The 20,502-nt window shown below is 38.6% G+C and overlaps 1 protein-coding gene across 1 annotated transcript; it reads right to left on the minus strand.

The window, feature by feature from the left end:
• Positions 1-14,716: 14,716 nt before the first annotated feature.
• TAS2R16 (taste 2 receptor member 16) lies at positions 14,717-15,636 on the minus strand (the record flags this gene model as incomplete). Its single annotated transcript, XM_079711805.1, is given in 2 exon segments — positions 14,717-14,970; positions 14,973-15,636. Coding segments are annotated over 2 exon segments (897 nt in total). The 5' UTR covers positions 15,616-15,636.
• Positions 15,637-20,502: the final 4,866 nt, after the last annotated feature.

Consider the following 20,502-nt stretch of genomic DNA (forward strand, 5'->3'; position numbering starts at 1 on the left):
TAATGGATTTTTTTGATACTAACCTTCATTTCTAAGTAACATGCTATTTTGCCTTTTTTTTTTTCCTTTTCCAGTTTAGGCATTATCTCTTGCCTTGAGAGAGATGAGGAGAGGACCTGGCTGTTGCTAAAGTATAATTTTTAAAAAGGTAACGCCATGATTCTCGTGCAATCTTAAAATGAACACGTCAAACTTAGTGGTTTAAAAAAACAATTCAATATACTGCTTTTCATGATTACCTGGGTAGGTTGGGCAGTTCCTGAGTTCTAAGAAGGCAAGAGCAGAGGCTTCTAGGCTTCCTAAACATATTCTCACCCCACCATTGGCCTATTGGTCAAAGCACATCACAAGCCAGCCCAGATTCAAGGGGGTGGAGAAATGAACTTTAACACTGATGTGAGAATGAGCAATATATCCTTGCAAAGAGCATGGCCACGAAGAGCTGTGATTTATTAGGGGTGTGTTCACCACAAAGTCATTTTTAATTTTGGTTCCCACCAAGTTACTGTTCCCTGTGTTCTTGTTTCTCTGATTATCCTATTAGAAGCTTTCTTCAAATATATGGAGATCTTTCAAATATCTGGAGATGCTATTCAATCGTATGAAAGGACATGGCACTAAAGCACTGACGGGAAGCTCTGCGCACAGGATTGGGGTGTGTTGAATGGGGGGTTCACTACTTGGTGATCTAGCTGGGCCATTTGTTGGGGGAACCCCTCATCGTCAAATTCCCCAGGAAAATGTGTCTAATCTCCTGCCTGGAGGGTATAAACTTGGCTCCTGGGCTTCTCTATCCTGGATCCTGATACAAGGCTGCTTTTAGTATCTCGGCTGTGCCAGTGGCCCCTGTTTCAGGTACCCTCTGTTTGATCCTCTTTAGAGAATAAACCTACAGGCTTTGCCAGGGCCGGCAGAGGAACTGTGGATTCCATTGCTCTCTTCAATAGACTTTAGCAAAATCTCTTCTTATTCCACTTTCACTCCCGTTTCCAAGGTGACTGGTGCCTAAATTTCTTTCATGGGTTATGTGGTGTAAATTGGTTTCCTTCTTGGCTTTCCGTATTACCAGTTTAGGATTCAACTTTCCCAGTAATGCTGAGTCACTTAACCAAACATCTGCTTTCCAGCTTCCAAAATCTTTCTGTTCTCTCCTCTCCCTTTCTCTTTGTCTGTATAGATTTATTCCCTGCCCTCACCCCCACCCCTCCTCCTTTATCATCGTCATTAATGTGTTTCAGGAGTTACTACTGTGTACACGCAGGTTCAACCAGAAATCTCACTGCTTTATGCGTGTTACACACGTATACTATATATTAATTCATTTTGCATGTTTATTTTTTCAAAGTTTGGGTTTCGGCACAGACTGGGTCACGTGAAGTGTTTGCAGTACCACAGCCTTTCTAGAAACCATAGTGCTGCTATACCTATGGCCTTAGTGAGGAATCTTTTTTTTAATATAAATTTATTTATTTATTTTTTGGCTGCGTTGGGTCTTTGTTGCTGCGTGCGGGCTTTCTCTAGTTGCAGCGAGCGGGAGCTACTCCGTTGCAGTGCATGGGCTTCTCGTTGCAGTGGCTTCTCTCGCTGTGGAGCACGGGCTCTAGGCGTGCGGGCTTCAGTAGTTATGGCACGTGGGCTCAGTAGTTGTGGCTCACGGTCTTAGTTGCTCTGCGGCATGTGGGATCTTCCTGGACCGGGGCACAAACCCGTGTCCCCTGCATCGGCAGGCAGACTCTCAACCACTGCGCCACCAGGGAGGCCCAATAAGTACCACTTTTTACATGTCAATCGCACCACAAAAAAGGTGGTTTAAAAAGAAAATAAAATACTTAGTATTTGGTTTTTTTCCAGAAAAGATTTGCTGACCTCTGCTTCAGGGCACTAATTTTCCAACCTCAGTGTCCTTCTAAATCACTTGGAATACTTTTTTTAAAATGTAGCTTCCTGGGTTCCATCCTTGAAATGTTAATTCAGTAAATCTGCAGAGGCCTAGGAATTAGCATTTTAAACACTTTCATCAAATAGTCATGACTCAGATAGTCTTGAGCCAAACATTAAGTAGCACTGCCTAAGGGTCACCAATAAAAGCTCAAGAGGTAGTTAGCAGGAAAATTCAAAGAGCTCTCTGCAGTCTTTTCATCCCTTTCCCCCAAATTAAAACCAAGCCTCAATGCTTTTTGTCTTTCCTACAAAAGACAAAGTTGTCCTCATTAGAAACTCTCCCTTTTGTGTAAAACAAATACATTTCCACTGAAGTATACAGCCCTGGGTATTTCACAAAGAGGCTCTCAAAGTAGGTTTAGTCTGAGATGTACTCTCAAGAGGTTTGCAGCGATGATTCTACCCTCTGTCAGTCATGTGTTCATGAATAAATTTTGATTTGTTCCTGCTCATATCATTTTACATGCATTGGAATAATTCATTTAAAAATTAAAAAGTTATTTTAAATTAAAATTTAAAAAGGTTTTCTCTTATCCTTGAATAATTTTCTACAGGAAATTATCCAGGCAAAAAATAAATAAAATACTTGTTTGCTGCCAGCTTCTCACTAAAATTTACTGTAAGGTGAATTCAATATTGAGTTTCTTCTGTTTATACCTCCAGAAAGGAAATTATAATTTAACAAGCACACAAGCAGCTCCTAGTATTTAATATTTTAGTGTTAAGCGTCAGGATTATCGCGCCTTGATCATCAGAAGTGATTAGCTAGTAATATAAAAATGCTGTTTAGGGTAAGAAATTGTGAAGAGAGTATATTCTAACACCATTTCCCTAATAATTCTGATCTGAGGAATCCCATGAACTTTGGTTAAAAGTGCACATTCTGAGGAGCCTCTCCTAGAGATTCTGATTTGTTAGTCTGGAATGGTTCCCAGAAATCTCTATTTTTAATAAGAAGCCAGGTCATTTTTTAGATCAAGAAAGGTTAGAGGACATTGCTACAAGGTTAGATTTTCCTGATCAGTTGTCAACATTACAGGCTTTTTTCTTTAACATTTAGGAATTACAGAAAAAGAAGAGGTGCTGTGTTCTTTAGGCATCACATTGTGGATGCTTCTGATTTATTCTTCACATAGATTTCTGCCTCTGGTAAAAGAATGGAGATGCTTGATTTGAATCTGTTCCATCACCTCAGTTCTTTGGCTGTTTGGTGCTTAACCACGTTTGGCTTAGATGCACTGAGTCCTTAGATGGGGCAGCCCAGTTTTATACAGCCCATCTTTTAACTTCCTTGCAAAAAGGGATAACCCTGACCTCCCCACCTCTGCCCATTTTATAGATCTCCATCCTTGTGTCTACTATACTGATGTGTCAGTATAAAGAATTTGATGTATAATACACTTCTCTCTCTAGGCACATATACAGAAGAAAAATATTTGTTTGGTGAGTGTTTGGTACAGTAAATTATTTTCTAACCAAGGAGGGGGAAGATTCCATATGGTGTTTTTAACCAGAATCAGGAAAGGGGTACACAATTTGAAAACATTGTCAATATTAGAATATAATTTTTATTTGTAAAATAAAAAAATTATTTCTATGCTTTTCATATCAGCTGAAAAAATTGCAACAGGTAATTTTTGACTGATAGAGATATGCAGAAGACGTAGTAATTTTTAACTAGAAGCAATCTCCTCCTGGAGGAAATATGAGAAGTGAAAATTTAATTTTAACAAAAGAAGACATGATTCAAAAGATTTTAAAACTAGGGTGGATGCCTTGTAATACATTCCTTCCAATGTTAAAATCTGTGATTTTTCAAACATTCAGAATCTCTTGCTTTTTTTTTTTTTTTTTTTTTTTTTTTTTTTTTTTTGCGGTACGCAGGCCTCTCACTGTTGTGGCCTCTCCCGTTGCGGAGCACAGGCTCTGGATGCGCAGGCTCAGCGGCCATGGCTCACGGGCCCAGCCGCTCCGCGGCATATGGGATCCTCCCAGACCGGGGCACGAACCCGTATCCCCTGCATCAGCAGGCGGACTCTCAACCACTGCGCCACCAGGGAGGCCCAGAATCTCTTGCTTTAAAAAATATTATTCTGATCACTTTGCTCAATTTCCTTCCTCCTACATGCATGTTTGATTGTAGTGTACACAGACTTAAGGAGAAAAAACCCTGGAGTTCTGTTTACTCCTAGGATGTAGAAAGCTGAAAAACAAACAAACAAAAAACCAAAAAACATGCTCCCATCTATCAATGAGAAAGAGCTGGATAAATGAAAAAATTACAACTTTCCCTGAATCCATCAGAGAACTAAGGACACGAGGAAACGGAATAATCTAAATTGATGGAGGGACAACCTCCTCGAAGAAGAGAAGGAACGTGTGGAATGGATCAGCTATGTAGAGCAAGGCAGGAAGAGATGCCAGGCACCATACTTACACCCTGACAGAAGAAATGGCATGCCTGTCTTTAGACACAAATATTATTTACCTCAGCTTCTACAAGTCTATGCAAAATGCGTGGCATTCAATAAAAAATTAAAAAACACACAAGAATAATGAAATCATTCTCAAGAGACAAAGAAATGACCCAAAATGTTATAAGTATTAGGGAATTTTAATTGCTCTTTAACAATAAACTTTGATTTAAAAATACTTTTAGATCTACAAAAGAGTTGCAGAGATGGAACAAAGAGTACTAATACCTGGTTTCCCTGATTGTTAATTAGGATACATAGGGAACATGTGTACACTTGTCAGAATTCAGGATCTAACATTGATGATACATTACTATTAACTAACTTCTGAAGTTTATTCAGATTTCACTAGATTTTCCTTAATGTCCTTCTACTGTTCCAGGATCTTACCCACAAAATCATGTTGCATTTAGTCATTATGCTGCCTTAGCCGCCTCTGGTCTGTGACAGTATCTCCAACTTTTTGATAAACTGGACAGTTTTCAGGAGTAGTGGTTGGATATTTTGTAGACTGTCCCTGGATTTGGGTTTGTCGATCTGATGTTTTTCTCATGGTTAAACTAGATTTTTAGGAGGAAGACCACAGAGTTAAAGTGCTGTTCTCATTACTTCATACCAAGCTCCCGTGCTGTCAACATGACTTACCATTGATTAGGTTAGCCTTGATCATCTGGCCTAGGTAATATTTGCCAGGGTTCAGTCTGTTTAGCTTTTGACTTACTGTTGGGACAGAGTGGCAACTTTCAGGCTTCTTATATGTGGAAGAGAAAACTAGTAGTCCCTGTTGTATTATTCTAGAAAATGATTTATTTCACCTATGTTTTAAAACTGCTTAGAATTTTGCAAAATATTCTCATGATTTTTTTTAAAAAGTCCGTCTGTTTTAGTGGTTATTTCTTTTTTGCCATTTATAATTTTGTATAATTTTGCTTTTCCCTTTTGTTTCTAGATTAAGTTAGCTAGTGATCTGTCTACTGTGTTAAAATTTTCAGCTGACACTTTTCGATTTTATTAGTTTAACTCTTTCTCTTTTTGAATCCATTAATTTTTGCTTTTATACTTGGTAATTTCCTCTGGCTTTCCTTTGTTTTCCTTTTATAGCTTTGTAAGTTGGGTGCTTAATTAATTTCCTTTTGTATGATTGTAGCAATCATGGTTGTCAATAAATTTTGAAATCTTGATTTGTGTTTTCTGTTGACCCAAGAGTTGTTTTATTAGCATGTTTTTCCATTTTTATGTAAAAATTTCCTTTAAAATTTTTTTATTATTAATTTCTAGGTTTATTACATTGTGTCAAATAATGCTGTTAGTATTATTTCCATTTTGGTATTTATGGACTTTTTCCTTTTTTTGGTTTAATATGTAGTCAATTTTCATAACATGTTACATGTATAGTTAAGAAAGTATATTCCCTAATGTTAGAGTTTGACATATATCTACCATATTTTTGTACTGTTTATGTGTCATATATTTCTCTTTACTAATTCATTGTCATTTTTTTTCTTCACCATTTTCTAGTTGTTTTCTGTAACCATATTGAAATTAGCTAGTTTCTTAGTTCATATTCATTCCCTGGCTACAAAACTTGAGCAGCTTCTTGTTCAAGTGATGTATGGAAGGAATGTTCTGAGGAGAAAACAAGTGACGGGTGCTGGATAGGGCGAGGCGGGGAAAGCTTCAGCCAGGTAAGGATGTGGGGGCCCAGGGGGAGTTTTGAACATGAATTATGCCATAGAGTGAGTCTGGCCCAAGGGGCTTGGAATTTTATGTTCCATATCACTTAGTAATTAGCTGTAGGCTGCAATCTGTGGGCTGGAAATAGTCTTCTGAGTGAGGCTGTTTCTGTTGCTTGTTGGCAATTTTCTCAGGAAGGGAGCACCTGTGAGCTGTTAGCAGCCCACACTGACAACAGCTAGGAGATAAGTGCACTGTCTTGGTAAAGTGGATCAGGGAAGGAAATAAAGACTATCTACTACAGCTAATAATCTCTTCCCCTTTTCTGCCATTAAGTTTAAGAATTTTCCCCCCATTGACATAGAATGCAAACCACATGGAGAGGGGGTAAGTATGTATTGCCAAGCTTACCATTGTCTTACACGTATTTCACATATGTGTGCTACCAGCCCTGACATTTTGGGACCCTTGATTTTAACAAATGCCAGGGTAGCCATATTTAATTATCCTTGTCTATTTTTGATACATTTTTCTGGCATCAGTTGCTTGAAAACTTTCTATCCATTCCAGTATGAAAACATTTTTGGTGATACTTACCTAATTTTTTATTAGTGAAAAATGGTGATAGATATGTGAGGCCTGTAAATTACAGATTGTAGGTATTTGCATGAGAAAGTCGTGAAGAGACTACTTTGTCTCACTCTGCTCCCCCTCTAGTTCCCTTCCTGTGAGCCTTCAGCGAAGGCTGGAAACTGAATTTGACCTTTTCCAGACTGTTTGCAGCCAGGACGCTATGTGTGATCCAGGTTCAGTCAAGCCGAGGCACCCACCAGAGTCACACGGGGAAAGTGGGAGAGAGATAAATTGGGGGACTGGGATTGACATATACACACTGCCATATGTAAAACAGATAACTGATAAGAACCTGCTGTACAGCACAGGGAACCCTATTCAGTACTCTGTAATGATATGGATAACTGATTCACTTGGCTGTGCAGCAGAAACTAACACAACATTGTCAATCAACTCTACTCCAATAAAAATTAAAAAAAAAAAAAGATTTAATCTTGGGTCAGAGGTATCCAGGCCTCTGGGGCAGCTGTAACACAAGTTCTGTTGCCTGTTCCCTAACATCCCAGATGCCAGTTGGCAGATGCTGCTGTAGTATGGTTGGGCATTTCTTCTGGTTGCATGGTTTCTATTTTTGCAGTGCTCCCTGAAACTATATCCTGCCTAAAAACTTGCAGTAAATCCCTCCCTCCTCAAACGATCTAGAGTGGATTTCATTGACTGCAACTAAGAACAGTGACCCAGTCAGTGACAGTAATAAATCTAAGTATGGCAGGATTATTCTCAAAATAATATCTCAGTGAGGTTACCACATTCTAGGTTCTGCTCCTTAACTTTGTGCGTCCAGAGACCCATCCCTGTCAGTTCTCTGAGGTAGTCAGGTTAAGAAATGGACTCATACTGTTACCATATGATCCTGCAACCCCACTTCTGGGCATATATCTGGAGAAAACTATAATTTGAAGAGATACATGCACCCCCAGTGTTTATAGCAGCACTATTTACAAGACATGGAAGCAACCTAACTGTCCATCGACAGATGAGTGGATAAAGAAGTTGTGGTACATATATACAATGGAATATTGCTCAGGCATTAAAAAGAATGAAATAATGCCATTTGCAGCAACGTGGATGGACCTAGAGATTATCATACTAAGTGAAGTAAGCCAGACAGAGAAAGACAGATGTCATATGATATCACTTATGTGGAATCTTAAAAAAAAAAAAAAAGATATAATTGAATTTATTTACAAAACAGACAGAGACAGACATAGAAAATAAACTTATGGTTAACAAAGGGGAAAGGGGGGAAATGATAAATTAGGAGGTTGGGATTAACATATACACACTACAATGTATAAAATAGATAATGAACAAAGACCGACGTACTGTACAGAACAGGGAACTACACTCAATATGTATATGTGTGTGTGTGTGTGTGTGTGTATATATATATATATATATATATATATATATATATATACCTGAGACACTGTGCTGTACACCTGAAACTAATACAACATTGTAAATCAACTGTACTTCAATTAAAAAAGAAAAACAGACTCATACTACTGAAACTGACATGAAGACAAATGATACTGAGGTGGGCATAAGCATGCATGGTAATTAAACAGTCAAGATGTCAGGGAAATTTCTGCCTAAACACAGCTATAATATATGATCGTAAGTATGGATAAAGAAAACTGGGACTGAGTAAAAAGATGGCAGAAATGAACCTCACAGAAATTAATATGTTAATATTTATCAAGTATCAAAAACATGATGATAACATCAGCTGCACAACAGCTTTGCAGAGTCTCTCTTCTGTTTCTCAGGGGATGCTCTCAGGGTGGTGGTAAAGGTGGCAGAGCAGTCAGTGTGGGGTATCAGACACTTGTCCTAATATCCAGGATCTGTCCTGAAGTCTTGCCATGCTATACTCATGTATGTCATGGATTCTCCTCTTACTTGTACCCACATTTTAGGACCTAGGAATTTTCTTTTTACGTCCACTTAGACGCATGGTCATAGACTATCATAACATGAAATGCCAAATCATAATGAGTGAGTGAGAGAATATAGAGCAAAAACTGGAGGGATTTATATGACCTTGTGACAAACCTCTTAGATAATAGCTTGAAGGACTTGTCAGTAAGACTAGAAAGCTTCAAGTTGGTTGACCAAAACATCCCCCTACCATGGGCAGAGCTGGATGAACATCATGAAATTCAAATTTCTTACCTTTTTGTGTGTGTGTTTATTAGTTTATTTTAAGACATGTTTTACCTCTCATTCTGTGTAATATGTTACAATCTGGACTCTGTCTAGACATACATCTTGAGATTTGATTGGAGTACATTCTAACCACCCTTTTTCTGATTCATTCTTAGGTTACTACATTTAGAGCAGAGGTAGGGAGAAAAGTTGATTTCTTGATTTACCCTTCAGAAGACAATCTTATTTCCAAATTCTTGGAGTGGGTCTCATTCAAACCATCAAATACTGACAACACCAGTCTGCCAATATTCTCAAGAAATATCTACCTACACAGTCTATCTTTAGACTTTAAGAATGAAGGCTTGTGAAACTTATCTTCCCTCTAATTTTAAACTTAAATTTTAAGATCTGTTTTTTCCTGCAAATGCAAGTGATTATTCCCAGTCATTTTGACTGTATCTTGGCTGTGTTTCAGTTACTTACATCTAGCATATTAATAAAAATTAATTTTTAAAAATCTAGCATTTAGTTTAAAATTTAAAGAAAAACTTCAGTCATGATATAGGATTTATCTCTAACCAGTGTGACCTGTCATTTTTGATATATTCTATCTAAAAAAATTATTTGAAGAAACTTGGCACTACAATATAGTTAATACAACTATATCTTTGCCACCAAAACTAGCAAAAAGTCAATTCACACTTAGGATCAATTTTGTAAGTTTCATTAAAAATAGAACATCATCTTAAAGAAATGTTTGGGGAATTTGAGACATGGCTAAAAGATGGTGAATGAGTCTCAAGGATTCTATTAAAAACTCTGTCTAGAAAAATCAATGAAGATGCCTTTCCCCCTCTTATTAGGAAGCATTTTGACATTATGAATAGTTACAGGAATAAGTTATTTTATACTGATTGTAAAATATACTGTAGATGCTCCTCTAGGCTTTATAAGAAAGAGTTCCCCCAAATCTCTCCTTTAATATGCATTTCTGGAATTAAAGTAAGTCTGGATAATTTTTTTAAAAGGTTTACAATTGCAGGTGTGCTATGATTGCTTTTTTGCTACAGTACTACTCATACTATTATCCTTGGTAGCCTTTCTCTCTCTTTTGGCTCTTTATCTTTAGCAAGACCAATTTTGGAAAGAACTTGCCATAGCAGGAAGACTAAGGATCATCAGAGGTAAACCTTTGGTGAGGCCTTTGGTTTGGTTCCTTCTGGGAAAGGAATTTATCTCAGGGTCTATTTATAAGGAAAATGTAATGCACAGTACCTGACAAGCAATCTCAGAGAAAATGTAGGCACATTAAACATCTTATTGACTTTTACATCTCCTGTAAAAATTTTATTGAATAGACTGAGCTCCAAAGAAACAAGTTTTTCTCCAACTTCTGCCTTCAAACGTGTTCTAGAGATCATCATTTCCCACCTCTTGTGGGTATTATAGATTCCACAGGTTTCTACGAATAGTTCCCTTTTGATTTATAGTATGAAACTGTAAATCAACAAGAGGAAAGCTGGAAAATTTAGAAACATGAGGGAACTAAACAACATACTCCTGAACAACCAGTGGGTCAAAGAAGGAATTGAAAGAGAAATTTAAATATATCTCAAAATAAATGAAAATGAAAACACAATAACCAAAACCCATGGGATGCTGCAACAGCAGTTCATAAAGGGAAGTTCGTAGTGATAAATGTTAAGAGAAAGATGTCAAATAAACAACATAACTTTACACTTCAAAGAACTAGAAACAAAAGAACAAACTAAGCTCAAAGTAAGCAGAAAGAAGGTCATAACAAAGATCAGCATGGAAATAAATGAAATAGAGACTAGAAAGATAAAAGATCAGTGAAACTATTATCTGCTTTTTAAAAGATAAAATTGACAAACCTGAGGACAAAAGAAGACACAAATAAAATCAGAAATGAAAGAGACATAACTGACACCACAGAAATACATAGATCATAAGAGACTAGTATGAACAATTACATGCTAAGAATTAGGTAACCTAGAAGAAATGGATAAATTCCTAGAAACATAAAAGTATCTAAGACTGAATCATGAAGAAATAGAAAATATAAACATATCAACAATGATTAAGAAGATTGACTCAGTAATCAAAAACCTCTTAACAAAAAAAGCCCAAGACCAGATGATTTTACTAGTGAATTTTACCAAACATTTAAAGAAGAATTAACAATAATCCTTCTTGAACTCTTCCAAAAATTGAAGAGGAGGGAGCACTTTCAAATTAATTTTATGAAACCAGCTTACCCTGATACCAAAGCTAGACAAGAACACTGATGAACATAGATGTAAAAATCCTCAACAAAATACAAGCAAATCAAGTTCATCAGTACATTAAATGAATCATAGACCACGATCAAGAGGACTTTATCCCTGGGATGCAAGGATGATTCAACATGCACAAATCAATAAATGTGATACACCACATGAATAGAATGAAAGATAAAATTCAAATGATCATCTCAATAGATACTATGAATAATGAGAGTTATATAGGGTAGACTGCTTACAAGTTGGACAATACAGGTATATAGGCCCTTGGTGCCTGAATCTCATATCTAGCTAACTCAAGCTCTCAAAAGAATTTCCTTGTTCTTAGCCCAAACATCTCTGTTATTCTTTCTAAAGTATCTTCCTTTTAAATCCTAACCAAATTTAATTTAATCCAAATTAAAACTTTTCACTTCTAATCATAAAACATTTTTATTTTGTGGAATAGATTTTAATCTGTTTACTACTTTTAATGTCAACTTTCCATGGCATGTCCATTAGCTGAATATTCAATAGCAGATGATCAGGGGCTTCCTCAAAACTTGTATATGAGGAAATTGCACATAGTACCCAAGATTTGGGGATATGCAGAAAATTTTCAGACCATGAATGTTTCCATTTTTTTCTAATGGAATGTGAGAGTTTATTTCATTCTGAAGGACTTTAAAGGGAGGGATACATGATAAAAAGCCTATAAAAGGTGAAATATATGATGTTTGAAGTCTCATGGTAGACTTTTTATATATATTTTTTAAAAACACTCATCTAGATGAGGTGCTTTGAGCAGTTCTGAAAAATATTCCAGAAAGCAACTGCTTTGATTCCTAAGGAAGAAATTCTAAATAATGCAAACTTTTTTTATAAGCATCTGGGTTTTTAATAATTCTGTCTGCCTACAACAAACTTGTGAGTGCATAACCACTATTTTAATAATTATTTTCTCTACACTAGTGTGTAATACCATATTTGACTTTGCTTATGCAGGCCATAAGTTCTAAAAGGCAATTTCCTGGGCCACAAAGGCATCCATTTGAAAACATTTGAGATTGAATCAACATACTTTAATAAAAAAAGATGTATAATCTAAAAAAAAAAAAAAAAAACCCCGAAGAAACCTCTTCACTCCTTTAAAATTTATCTCTTCATTTCATTTCCTTTTCCTTTGCTTCTTAGGTCTGGTATTAACAAACAGTATGAACTTAGGTAATTCACATGACTTTTGTCGGTCTGTTTCCCAGGATTGGATGATCATGACCTAACTTGTCCAGTTGAAAATGATTAAATGTATGTGGAAGCTCTTTGTGAACTATTAGATACCACAATGATAAGAGGCAGATATTATTTCTGTTTCTACATTTTATTTTATTAATTTCTGGATACCTTCCACTGGCTCTAACATCCCTACCTCATGCATATCCTTCCCGGATACCTTTTCCATTGCACTTTACTCAGAATAAGACAGCGAGAGTATTACAAATATTTAACAGCTTCTGGAAGAGTAGCTGTGTATTTGATAGTTGGGAGCAGAGGGGGAAGGTTTTTCTTTTGTCTCGCTTCTCTATTTACACATATGTGTGGAATACGGTTTCTGTTTCTTTCAGCTTTCTGAGATTTTTAGAACATGCAATATGTGGATACAAATGACCAATAGCATTAATTCAAATTTCAATTGCTTTTTTGTCTCACCTATTCCGGTAGGCTCCCAAACTCTTGCAACCTGCCACCCCACCAGCTTCCTAAGCATTCCTGGGATTATCTGGTCAGATAACACAAGGTTGATATCTATGTTTTATTTTCCTTTATTTATCCAGTCCCATTTCATCTGGTTATGACTCTGCATTCACCAGGCTCTGTCCCACCTTCTACTCCAGTTGAACCATTGGAGCTTGGGAAATGCTAAGGCTGCTGGGGTGCTACTGTGAAGTGGGAAAATACGCTTTACTGCCCTCTCTATGTAACAGTAGAAATGCTGCTGAGATATATCAAATGGAACAGAGTCTTTGGAAAAAGTTTTTTCAGTTTGTACTTATACTTCACACCCTCAGTTTCAAATATGAATTCAAGGAATGACTTGACTGGGAGACAAATCAGAGTGATAGACCCAAGACCAGATCAGAATTTCCATTCCCTTCCAGGACTAAGCTTTCTTTTGCAGTCAAAACTTGAGATACCTGCATTCTTTTTCTTGTAGGATGTTTTTTTCCTCTGGAGGTATTTGAGCCTTCTCATGGCAGAACCGGAAGTTCAGTTCATCAGACATGCCCCATATATATAAAAGGTGAAAACAATTATATTCATAAACTCTGGCATCAGAATGCTTTAAGAGATGAAGCTGTCCTTAGGAAAAATACCTTGACAAGTACCTGGAGCAGATGGAAGCTGAGACTCAAAGGTCCAGAGGTTGGCAATTACTAAGACACTTTGTTGCTAGTGGGTGAGGGTGAAGAGGAGAGAAATAAGGAGAGAGATGCCATGGGATTAAGGTAGGACTTAGCCCTATAAGGAAAAGAGTATGAGAGAAACCTGTGGGATTGGGAGGTTGAAAGGACTTCTAAAGAGCAGGAAAGTCCTGTATGTGATTTTAATTTGATTGCTGTGTGGTTCCTGTATTCTTATCCATTTGGGAGGGACTTTGGATTGTCAGAGAGCACAGAATAGAAAATTACAGAAAACTTAAGCCAATATCACTCAGATTTTACAAAGAGGAGTTCCCAGCTGACATCTGGGTTATGTATGGAAGAAAATGAGCTAAGCCTCAATCCGGGAATATTTCTAGAAAGTCCATTCTAACTTGTGGTGCAATGAAGAGGCAAGAATCCAGCCAATGGAAACTGTGTGCAGTTGGTCAAATTAAATTGCCAATATTTGAAGAGGTTCCAGGATGACCCTAGATTGGGTAAGTCATCTGCTATTCTGGGGAAAGTAATGTCTTGGCAAGAAAAAGAAGAGTTAAAATTTGACTTGAATATTAAAAGCATAAAGGCACAGTATTTGGAAGAGACACAAATAAGGAAAATCATATTATTGAATAAAAGTACAGAAGCAATGGAGAGAGAGATACAAGATCTTTTCTTGACTAAAATATGGAAAGTAAATCAAGGGCTTAGCATGGAGAACATTCAGGATGTGGGCAATAAATTCTTGTGGGGAAGGGATTCATATTAGTATGAAGAATTGGCAGTCATGGAATGGGTCAAATAAAAACAAAATGCAGATACCGTGACTTTGGGTCTCTTGTGTTGAATATACTGGGAGAAAGATTTCAGAGGTAGAGAGGACTAAGGAGAGATGGAGATGTCATGAGAAAGTTGGGGCCAACCTGGGGACTGTGGAAAGGAAAAGAAAGGAGTGGCATAGAATAGAGAAGGGATTGCTTGTTTGGAGATAGATGGCTGTAGGGAAAGAGAGTGAGGCTTGCATTTATGGTGCGTCACTGTCACACAGGGGATTGTCAAGAGTCCTGCAGGTTCGGTTATTGATATTAGTTGTATCAGTGCAAACACCCATTTGCCCAGGGGTCTTCTTGTCCCCTGTGCCTCAGGCAGCCTCTAGGCCCCAGCACCTTACCTTTAAAACCCTTTTCAATTTAGGGCTGCTCAGCATCAGTGAAGTCAAATGAATAGAGACTAGAGCATAGATGATAGCTTCCCAGGCCCAGAACCAGGACCCCTTATTAAAAAGGACACCCCAGATGGAGATTAGTAGGGTCAGAAAATAAGAGGTGACGAAAATGAGGAGGATGGCAAGAGACCTCAGGGCAGTAGAGTGAGCTTCCAGGCTGGAGAGTGGCTGGTGTGATGATCTTTCATCTGCCTCAGGTGTTGGAATAATAAGGCCATGAGCAAGACGGTGGAGGCCAGGAACAGGAGGAAAGGAATAATCAACACAACCACTTGCTGGTACATGGAAAAATCCCACAGGAATATCTCAAGTCTCTCAGTCATGATGCTGTTTCTAGGGAAGTGCCTCATGGAGATTAGTTGATTCTTGCTGTAATGCCCAACAGCTGCAAAGATGATAGACACACAAGAAATCAGCAGAGAACCCAGCAACAGCTGAGGAACCAACCTCACAATCCTCCACTTGAGCCAGAAGATGGGGTGGCTGAAGGAGGAGACTTTGACACAGTAGAAGACAGCAAACATGCTGGTCAACCAGAATGAAAGAATGTTAGTAAATTCCCAGATGATACTGAAGTACCAAAATTCGTAATTAGGGTGGAAGTGGGAGCAAAAGTTGTACAGCATCGATGACCACAGTTGACAGAAGCAGCAGACACCCAGGCCGGTGAGAATCATTTCCACAGGTGACAGCCTTTGGAAACTCACCCACTCTGTGCCCAGCACTACAACAGTTAAGCTGCTCTGCACATTTATTGTCAAGAACTTGAGCATATAGATGATCATGAAGAAGACAGAGAGTTGGATGGTTATCATCCTTCTATTCCAAAGAAACTTCCTGGGCACAGACTCAGAATCTCTGCAACAATTTCCAGGTAGGGACCAGATTCCTGGCCCCACTAGTGTTTCACACAAGAAAATATCTCCCTCTGGATGCAAATTTTTCTGGGCTTATTTTTGACTTTCCCATTTTCCTATCTGCAGGATTTGCTTATGCTTTGCTTGCTGGTTTGTTATCAGGCCTGGATGCAGGGAAATGTTGTTTGAATGTGGATTCTTGCTCCTGAGGTAATTTGATTATTCCCATAAAAAGCATCCCTATTTCATAACCATGCTGTTTATTTCTTCTTTATCTGCCTGAGGTGTCTTTAGCTTATTTCCCCATCTTTTTAATAGAATATCCTCAGTCTTTTAACCTAAAGTTTGAACCACAGGATAGATAAATCCTTCTCTGTCCATTCACATCCTGGGTAACATTTCTGCTCATTGAGTGCTGTAACAGTGTCAACTTCAGAAACCATGTGTCTCCAGCTTCTACAGCAGCTGGGCGTGGATGCTACAATCAAAGTTTGAGTGCATAGAAAAAGCAATAAAGAAAATCTTTGCTTTGAGATTCCACCCACGAAATTGCTGGAAGCTGAGACCTTCAAGTATCCTCATCCAAGACGGGCCGCTTTCTTTACTGCCCATTGAACTTCTCAACTCAGAGAAATCACTGCACGGTTCCCCCAGCACTCTCCCTACAATTGAGGTGTGGCCTCCTTGGCTATTATTCTGCCGATTCCTGTACCTTGAGCTTATGCTTTATATATGTTTGGGAAATGTTCTTGTTCCAGTATCATCACCATTTTTCCCCCCTTATATGGCGAGGCTCTGTTTGTCACTGCTCCCATTGCTCAAGATGAATTGAAAGAGGGCCCTCTTAACCACTAGTAAAACATTTTGAAACATGGGGTCTACTGAATAGAGAAGCGTAGAAGCCTTGCTCTCTTTGTTTGTTTATGTATTATTGACTTCGAGCTTTCCCTTCTCTAACCAGCCTGTGGAGACAAAGGTAATCGCTGTTGATGGTAACTTCGATGTCCCTGGCCCTGCTGTAATCTGGTTCTGTAAAGTTGTAGCCCTCTGTGAAGTCCCCACTAGGTATTTCTGGAAGTGTCTCATGAGGGCTCACAAGCAAGTCTGACCCCAGTGGATGTGGAATGGGCTGATCCGTCAGGCACCTGCTGAGGATAGGCACTTGGCAGCTGCTTCCCTGTCCAGCTGTGTAGCCTGGCCTGGGCTGCACCATCCCCTGTCTGTGCTCTTGCTGCTCAAAACTCCACCCCATAGGCCCTGAGACTGAGCTGAGCAGCCAGATGTCTGTGGGGAAGCAGCCCAGTATTCATACTCTGAACTGTTTGAGGAAACTTGGAAGCTTAACCCTTAGTCCTTCTATTCGTTGTAATCTCACTAGAGGCAAATTGGATGTGCAGTTGCCCAAACAACTACAATAGCACCCTCTTGAAGCAAGCCCTTTTTCTATCTCGATTCTGGGACCACAGTTCCAAGTATCCAATGTCGCTGGTGTGGAAGTGAATGCATGGTGGTGTATGGTACCTTGGAATATGAAGATGGTAATTGAAAGCCTCAGAGACAAAAAGATCCCTATAAGCAGGACACTTGTGATTTTGTAGACTGTCAGCGCTATTTTAGACAAGGGACAAACTACACATTACTTCTAAATAACTCAGTGTTTAGGAATCCAGAGCTATATATGCAGACCAGAAAATGAATTCAGGAAATTAGTTCTGGAAAACTGTACCAGATAGACACCAAATATTTAATTAGTGCCTTCAAAATTGAGAGGATAATTCTGATAATTACTAGTTGATGAGGGAGACAAAGTGAAAGTCATAGAATCCTTGAAAGTAAAACAAGAAACCACTGAACTCACGGTGCAAAGGTAAACCACACTTAAAAATTACACTAGGAAACAATATTAGAAAGCATCTGACCTGCATTCTCAACAAAATGCAAGAATCAGGAAACTTTAAAAGGGAGATGGCACCTTTTAGTTTTCAATTAAAAGGTGAATTGGTTGAGATGTATCCAGGTATAAGAAGGGAGAAAGATAAGAAATGATGTGACGTGAAATATGCAGTAATAGCATTAACACCTGCCTTTTGTCCTGGATACACTAGGCGTGTTGCCTCCGGTATTCACTGCCTCATTCTTAGAACCCTCAAGGCCTGGCTCTACTGCACTCCACAGGGGCACTCTCCATAATGATAGTGACCAATCGAATAACCCAGATTCTCTTTGTGAAAGTTTGAATGAGAGACATATAAAGTGAGTCCCTAACTGGTGGTTGATGTTCCCTGGGGTTAGGAGTTCAAAGGCTGGCTCTTTTCTTGTGTGGGCATGTGAATCCTGCAGAGCAATCTCTGGGGTCCCTTGATTCAGCAACTAGAACACAACAGCCCCTAGTAGGTACTTAGAAAATAGCTATTGAATGAATGATGAGTACAAGGAGAGCAGACCATCTGTCCTACTATATCACAAGTGTAAGGGCCTTGAAAATCATAAAACTAGCCTCCTAGCATAATAGAGAAATGCACACATGTGATTATACTCTTATGTCATTCAAATAATTGAAATTGACAAAGATGCTAAAAAATAAGTGAACCCAAATGGACAATTTTTTAGGGAGAAACTTGCGGCTTGGACATTTAATTTGAACAAATGCTTCAAAATTGAATGAGACAAATGGTGATTATAAGTTCTTATACATCATATGTGACATTGTGGAGAGTGGATCCCATGATCTGCACTGCTGTGAATGTGCATTTATTGATCAGTGTTTGGACCAGTGGGGCTGACAAATGGACCCCAAGTTAGTACAATATGAACTCAGCAATGTGACTTCAACAATTGTTAATATAACGTAGTTTATTTACATCGTTAATGTCCCCCTTCCAGTATATTGACATCCTAGTTCCCCAAACCTGTGAATATGTTACCGTATGTGGCAAAAGGGACTGTGCAGTTGTGATTAAGGACCCTGAGTGGGGAGATTATCCTGGAAAACCTGGGTGGGCCCAGTGTAATTACAAAGGTCTTTATAAGAGGAGGCAGGAGGTCAGAGGAGGAGATGATACAATGGAACAGATTAGAGTCATGACCAGGTAATCCACAGGAAGCTTCTTTTCGGTCTGTGCTTAGTCTAATTTTTTCAGGATATATTTGTTCTGTGGAGGAAGATGCTATTCATCCTTGAAGGTTGTGGGAATAATGATTTCATCCTCACCTTAAAATGAAGAACACACTTTGTTTACCTGCCTTCCCCTTTATAATTCCCTTTCCTGAAAAATAGAACTCTTTTTCCCACAGGCTTGTCATGGAGTTTTGCCTTTGACCCTTGTTAAACCAATCCCAAATTTGACCAAAAAATAGTGGAATCAGATGTTTCCCAATTAGCCAAACACATTTTCTTCCTTGTGTTACTGGAATTCTGTAACAGTCAGAATCGATCTTTTCCACGTGGCAATGGCTCCCAAAGGGTCAGCATTTGAAAAGAATATCTAATAGTAACTAACGTGGTCCAAGCACACGATCCAAACTCATTCTCTCTTCTGTTTTTAATTCTGCCATCAACCTGTGCAGCCTGAAGCAAGTTCATTTTTTTCTTTCTTTTTATCTCATTCTTTAAATAAGAATCATAGCATTAATTTGTTTAGCCTCCAATTTATTGAATGTACACATTACTGAGACCCTGGGAGCATGTACCCAGTCAATTGGCAAATTGCAAATTGTAGAAAATACAAGAACTATAATTTAATACTAAAATGATGCCATCCAAAGGCCTTAGGCAAAATTCTGGCCAAAAGGAGTTAAAGACCATCCCCACCATCAACAGCAAAACAACTGTGATTCAAGTGACAGACAGAACTCCATTCAGCACTGCCTCTGTTTTCATCACTCTTCCCAGGCACTGGCCCTGCTGCCTTAGAACATTTCAACACTCAAGGTGCAGAGCCTCTGGTGATCTGAGGTAACATGGAGGAGAATAACACTCCTCCTCTCCTGTTATATTCAGTTAGAGGGGGGAAAAATAAAGCCACAAACACACTCCAGAGCCTCAGAGATGTTTTCTTTACTTTGTATCTCTCCCTAGGACATAGCACAAGTCCATGAGGTTGGGTGGGGTTAAGGCAATTGAATGATAAACACCACCCTCAGAGACATTCCTCTCTTGCAGTGTCTAAAGCTGTGATCCCATCGGCATCTCCTGGAGAATAGTTAGAAATGCAAATTCTTGAGCCCTACCCACACCTACTGAATCAGAGATTCTGGGAGGGAGACCCAACAATCTGAATTTTAACCAGGCTTCTAGGTGATTTTGATGCTTGATTCAGTTTGAAAATCATTGATTGAAACACATCATATCTGGTTCCTTCTAGCCTGGGGAGGACTCAGGTCCTTGTACGTACAGGCTACCCTGTGGCCACTCCTCAGGAAGCTCCAGCTTAAATAGATTTATCAGTCTCCAATGGCAGGCCCAACTTCGGCCCAAGCTGAGACTTTCTCAACATATAAAAGAAGTGAGATCTTTGGTTTTGTTTTTAATAAATGATGTCCTACTATGAAAATTTCTTTGTTCTAGTTTTGGGGCAGAATAAAATTTTCAGATGTTGAAAAGAGGGATTTTGGAATAAATCTTTACTAAAAATATGTGGTGGTGGGGAGTGAGAGGTTGACTATGGAAGAGCTGTGAGAAATCTTCACTTGGTTACCTTCTGTATGTTTCTCAACTACAAGGTCAGTAACTCATCAGCCAGTGCTGGGTGCACACAGTGGTGCCCACTCTGTGCATCCAAGGGATGACTTGGATACCTCTGTACCACCAAAGCATTTGCACAGGAAAAAGACAACAGGGAAAGT

Source organism: Hyperoodon ampullatus, assembly GCF_949752795.1.
Source record: "Hyperoodon ampullatus genome assembly, chromosome: 9".
NCBI lineage: Eukaryota > Metazoa > Chordata > Mammalia > Artiodactyla > Ziphiidae > Hyperoodon > Hyperoodon ampullatus.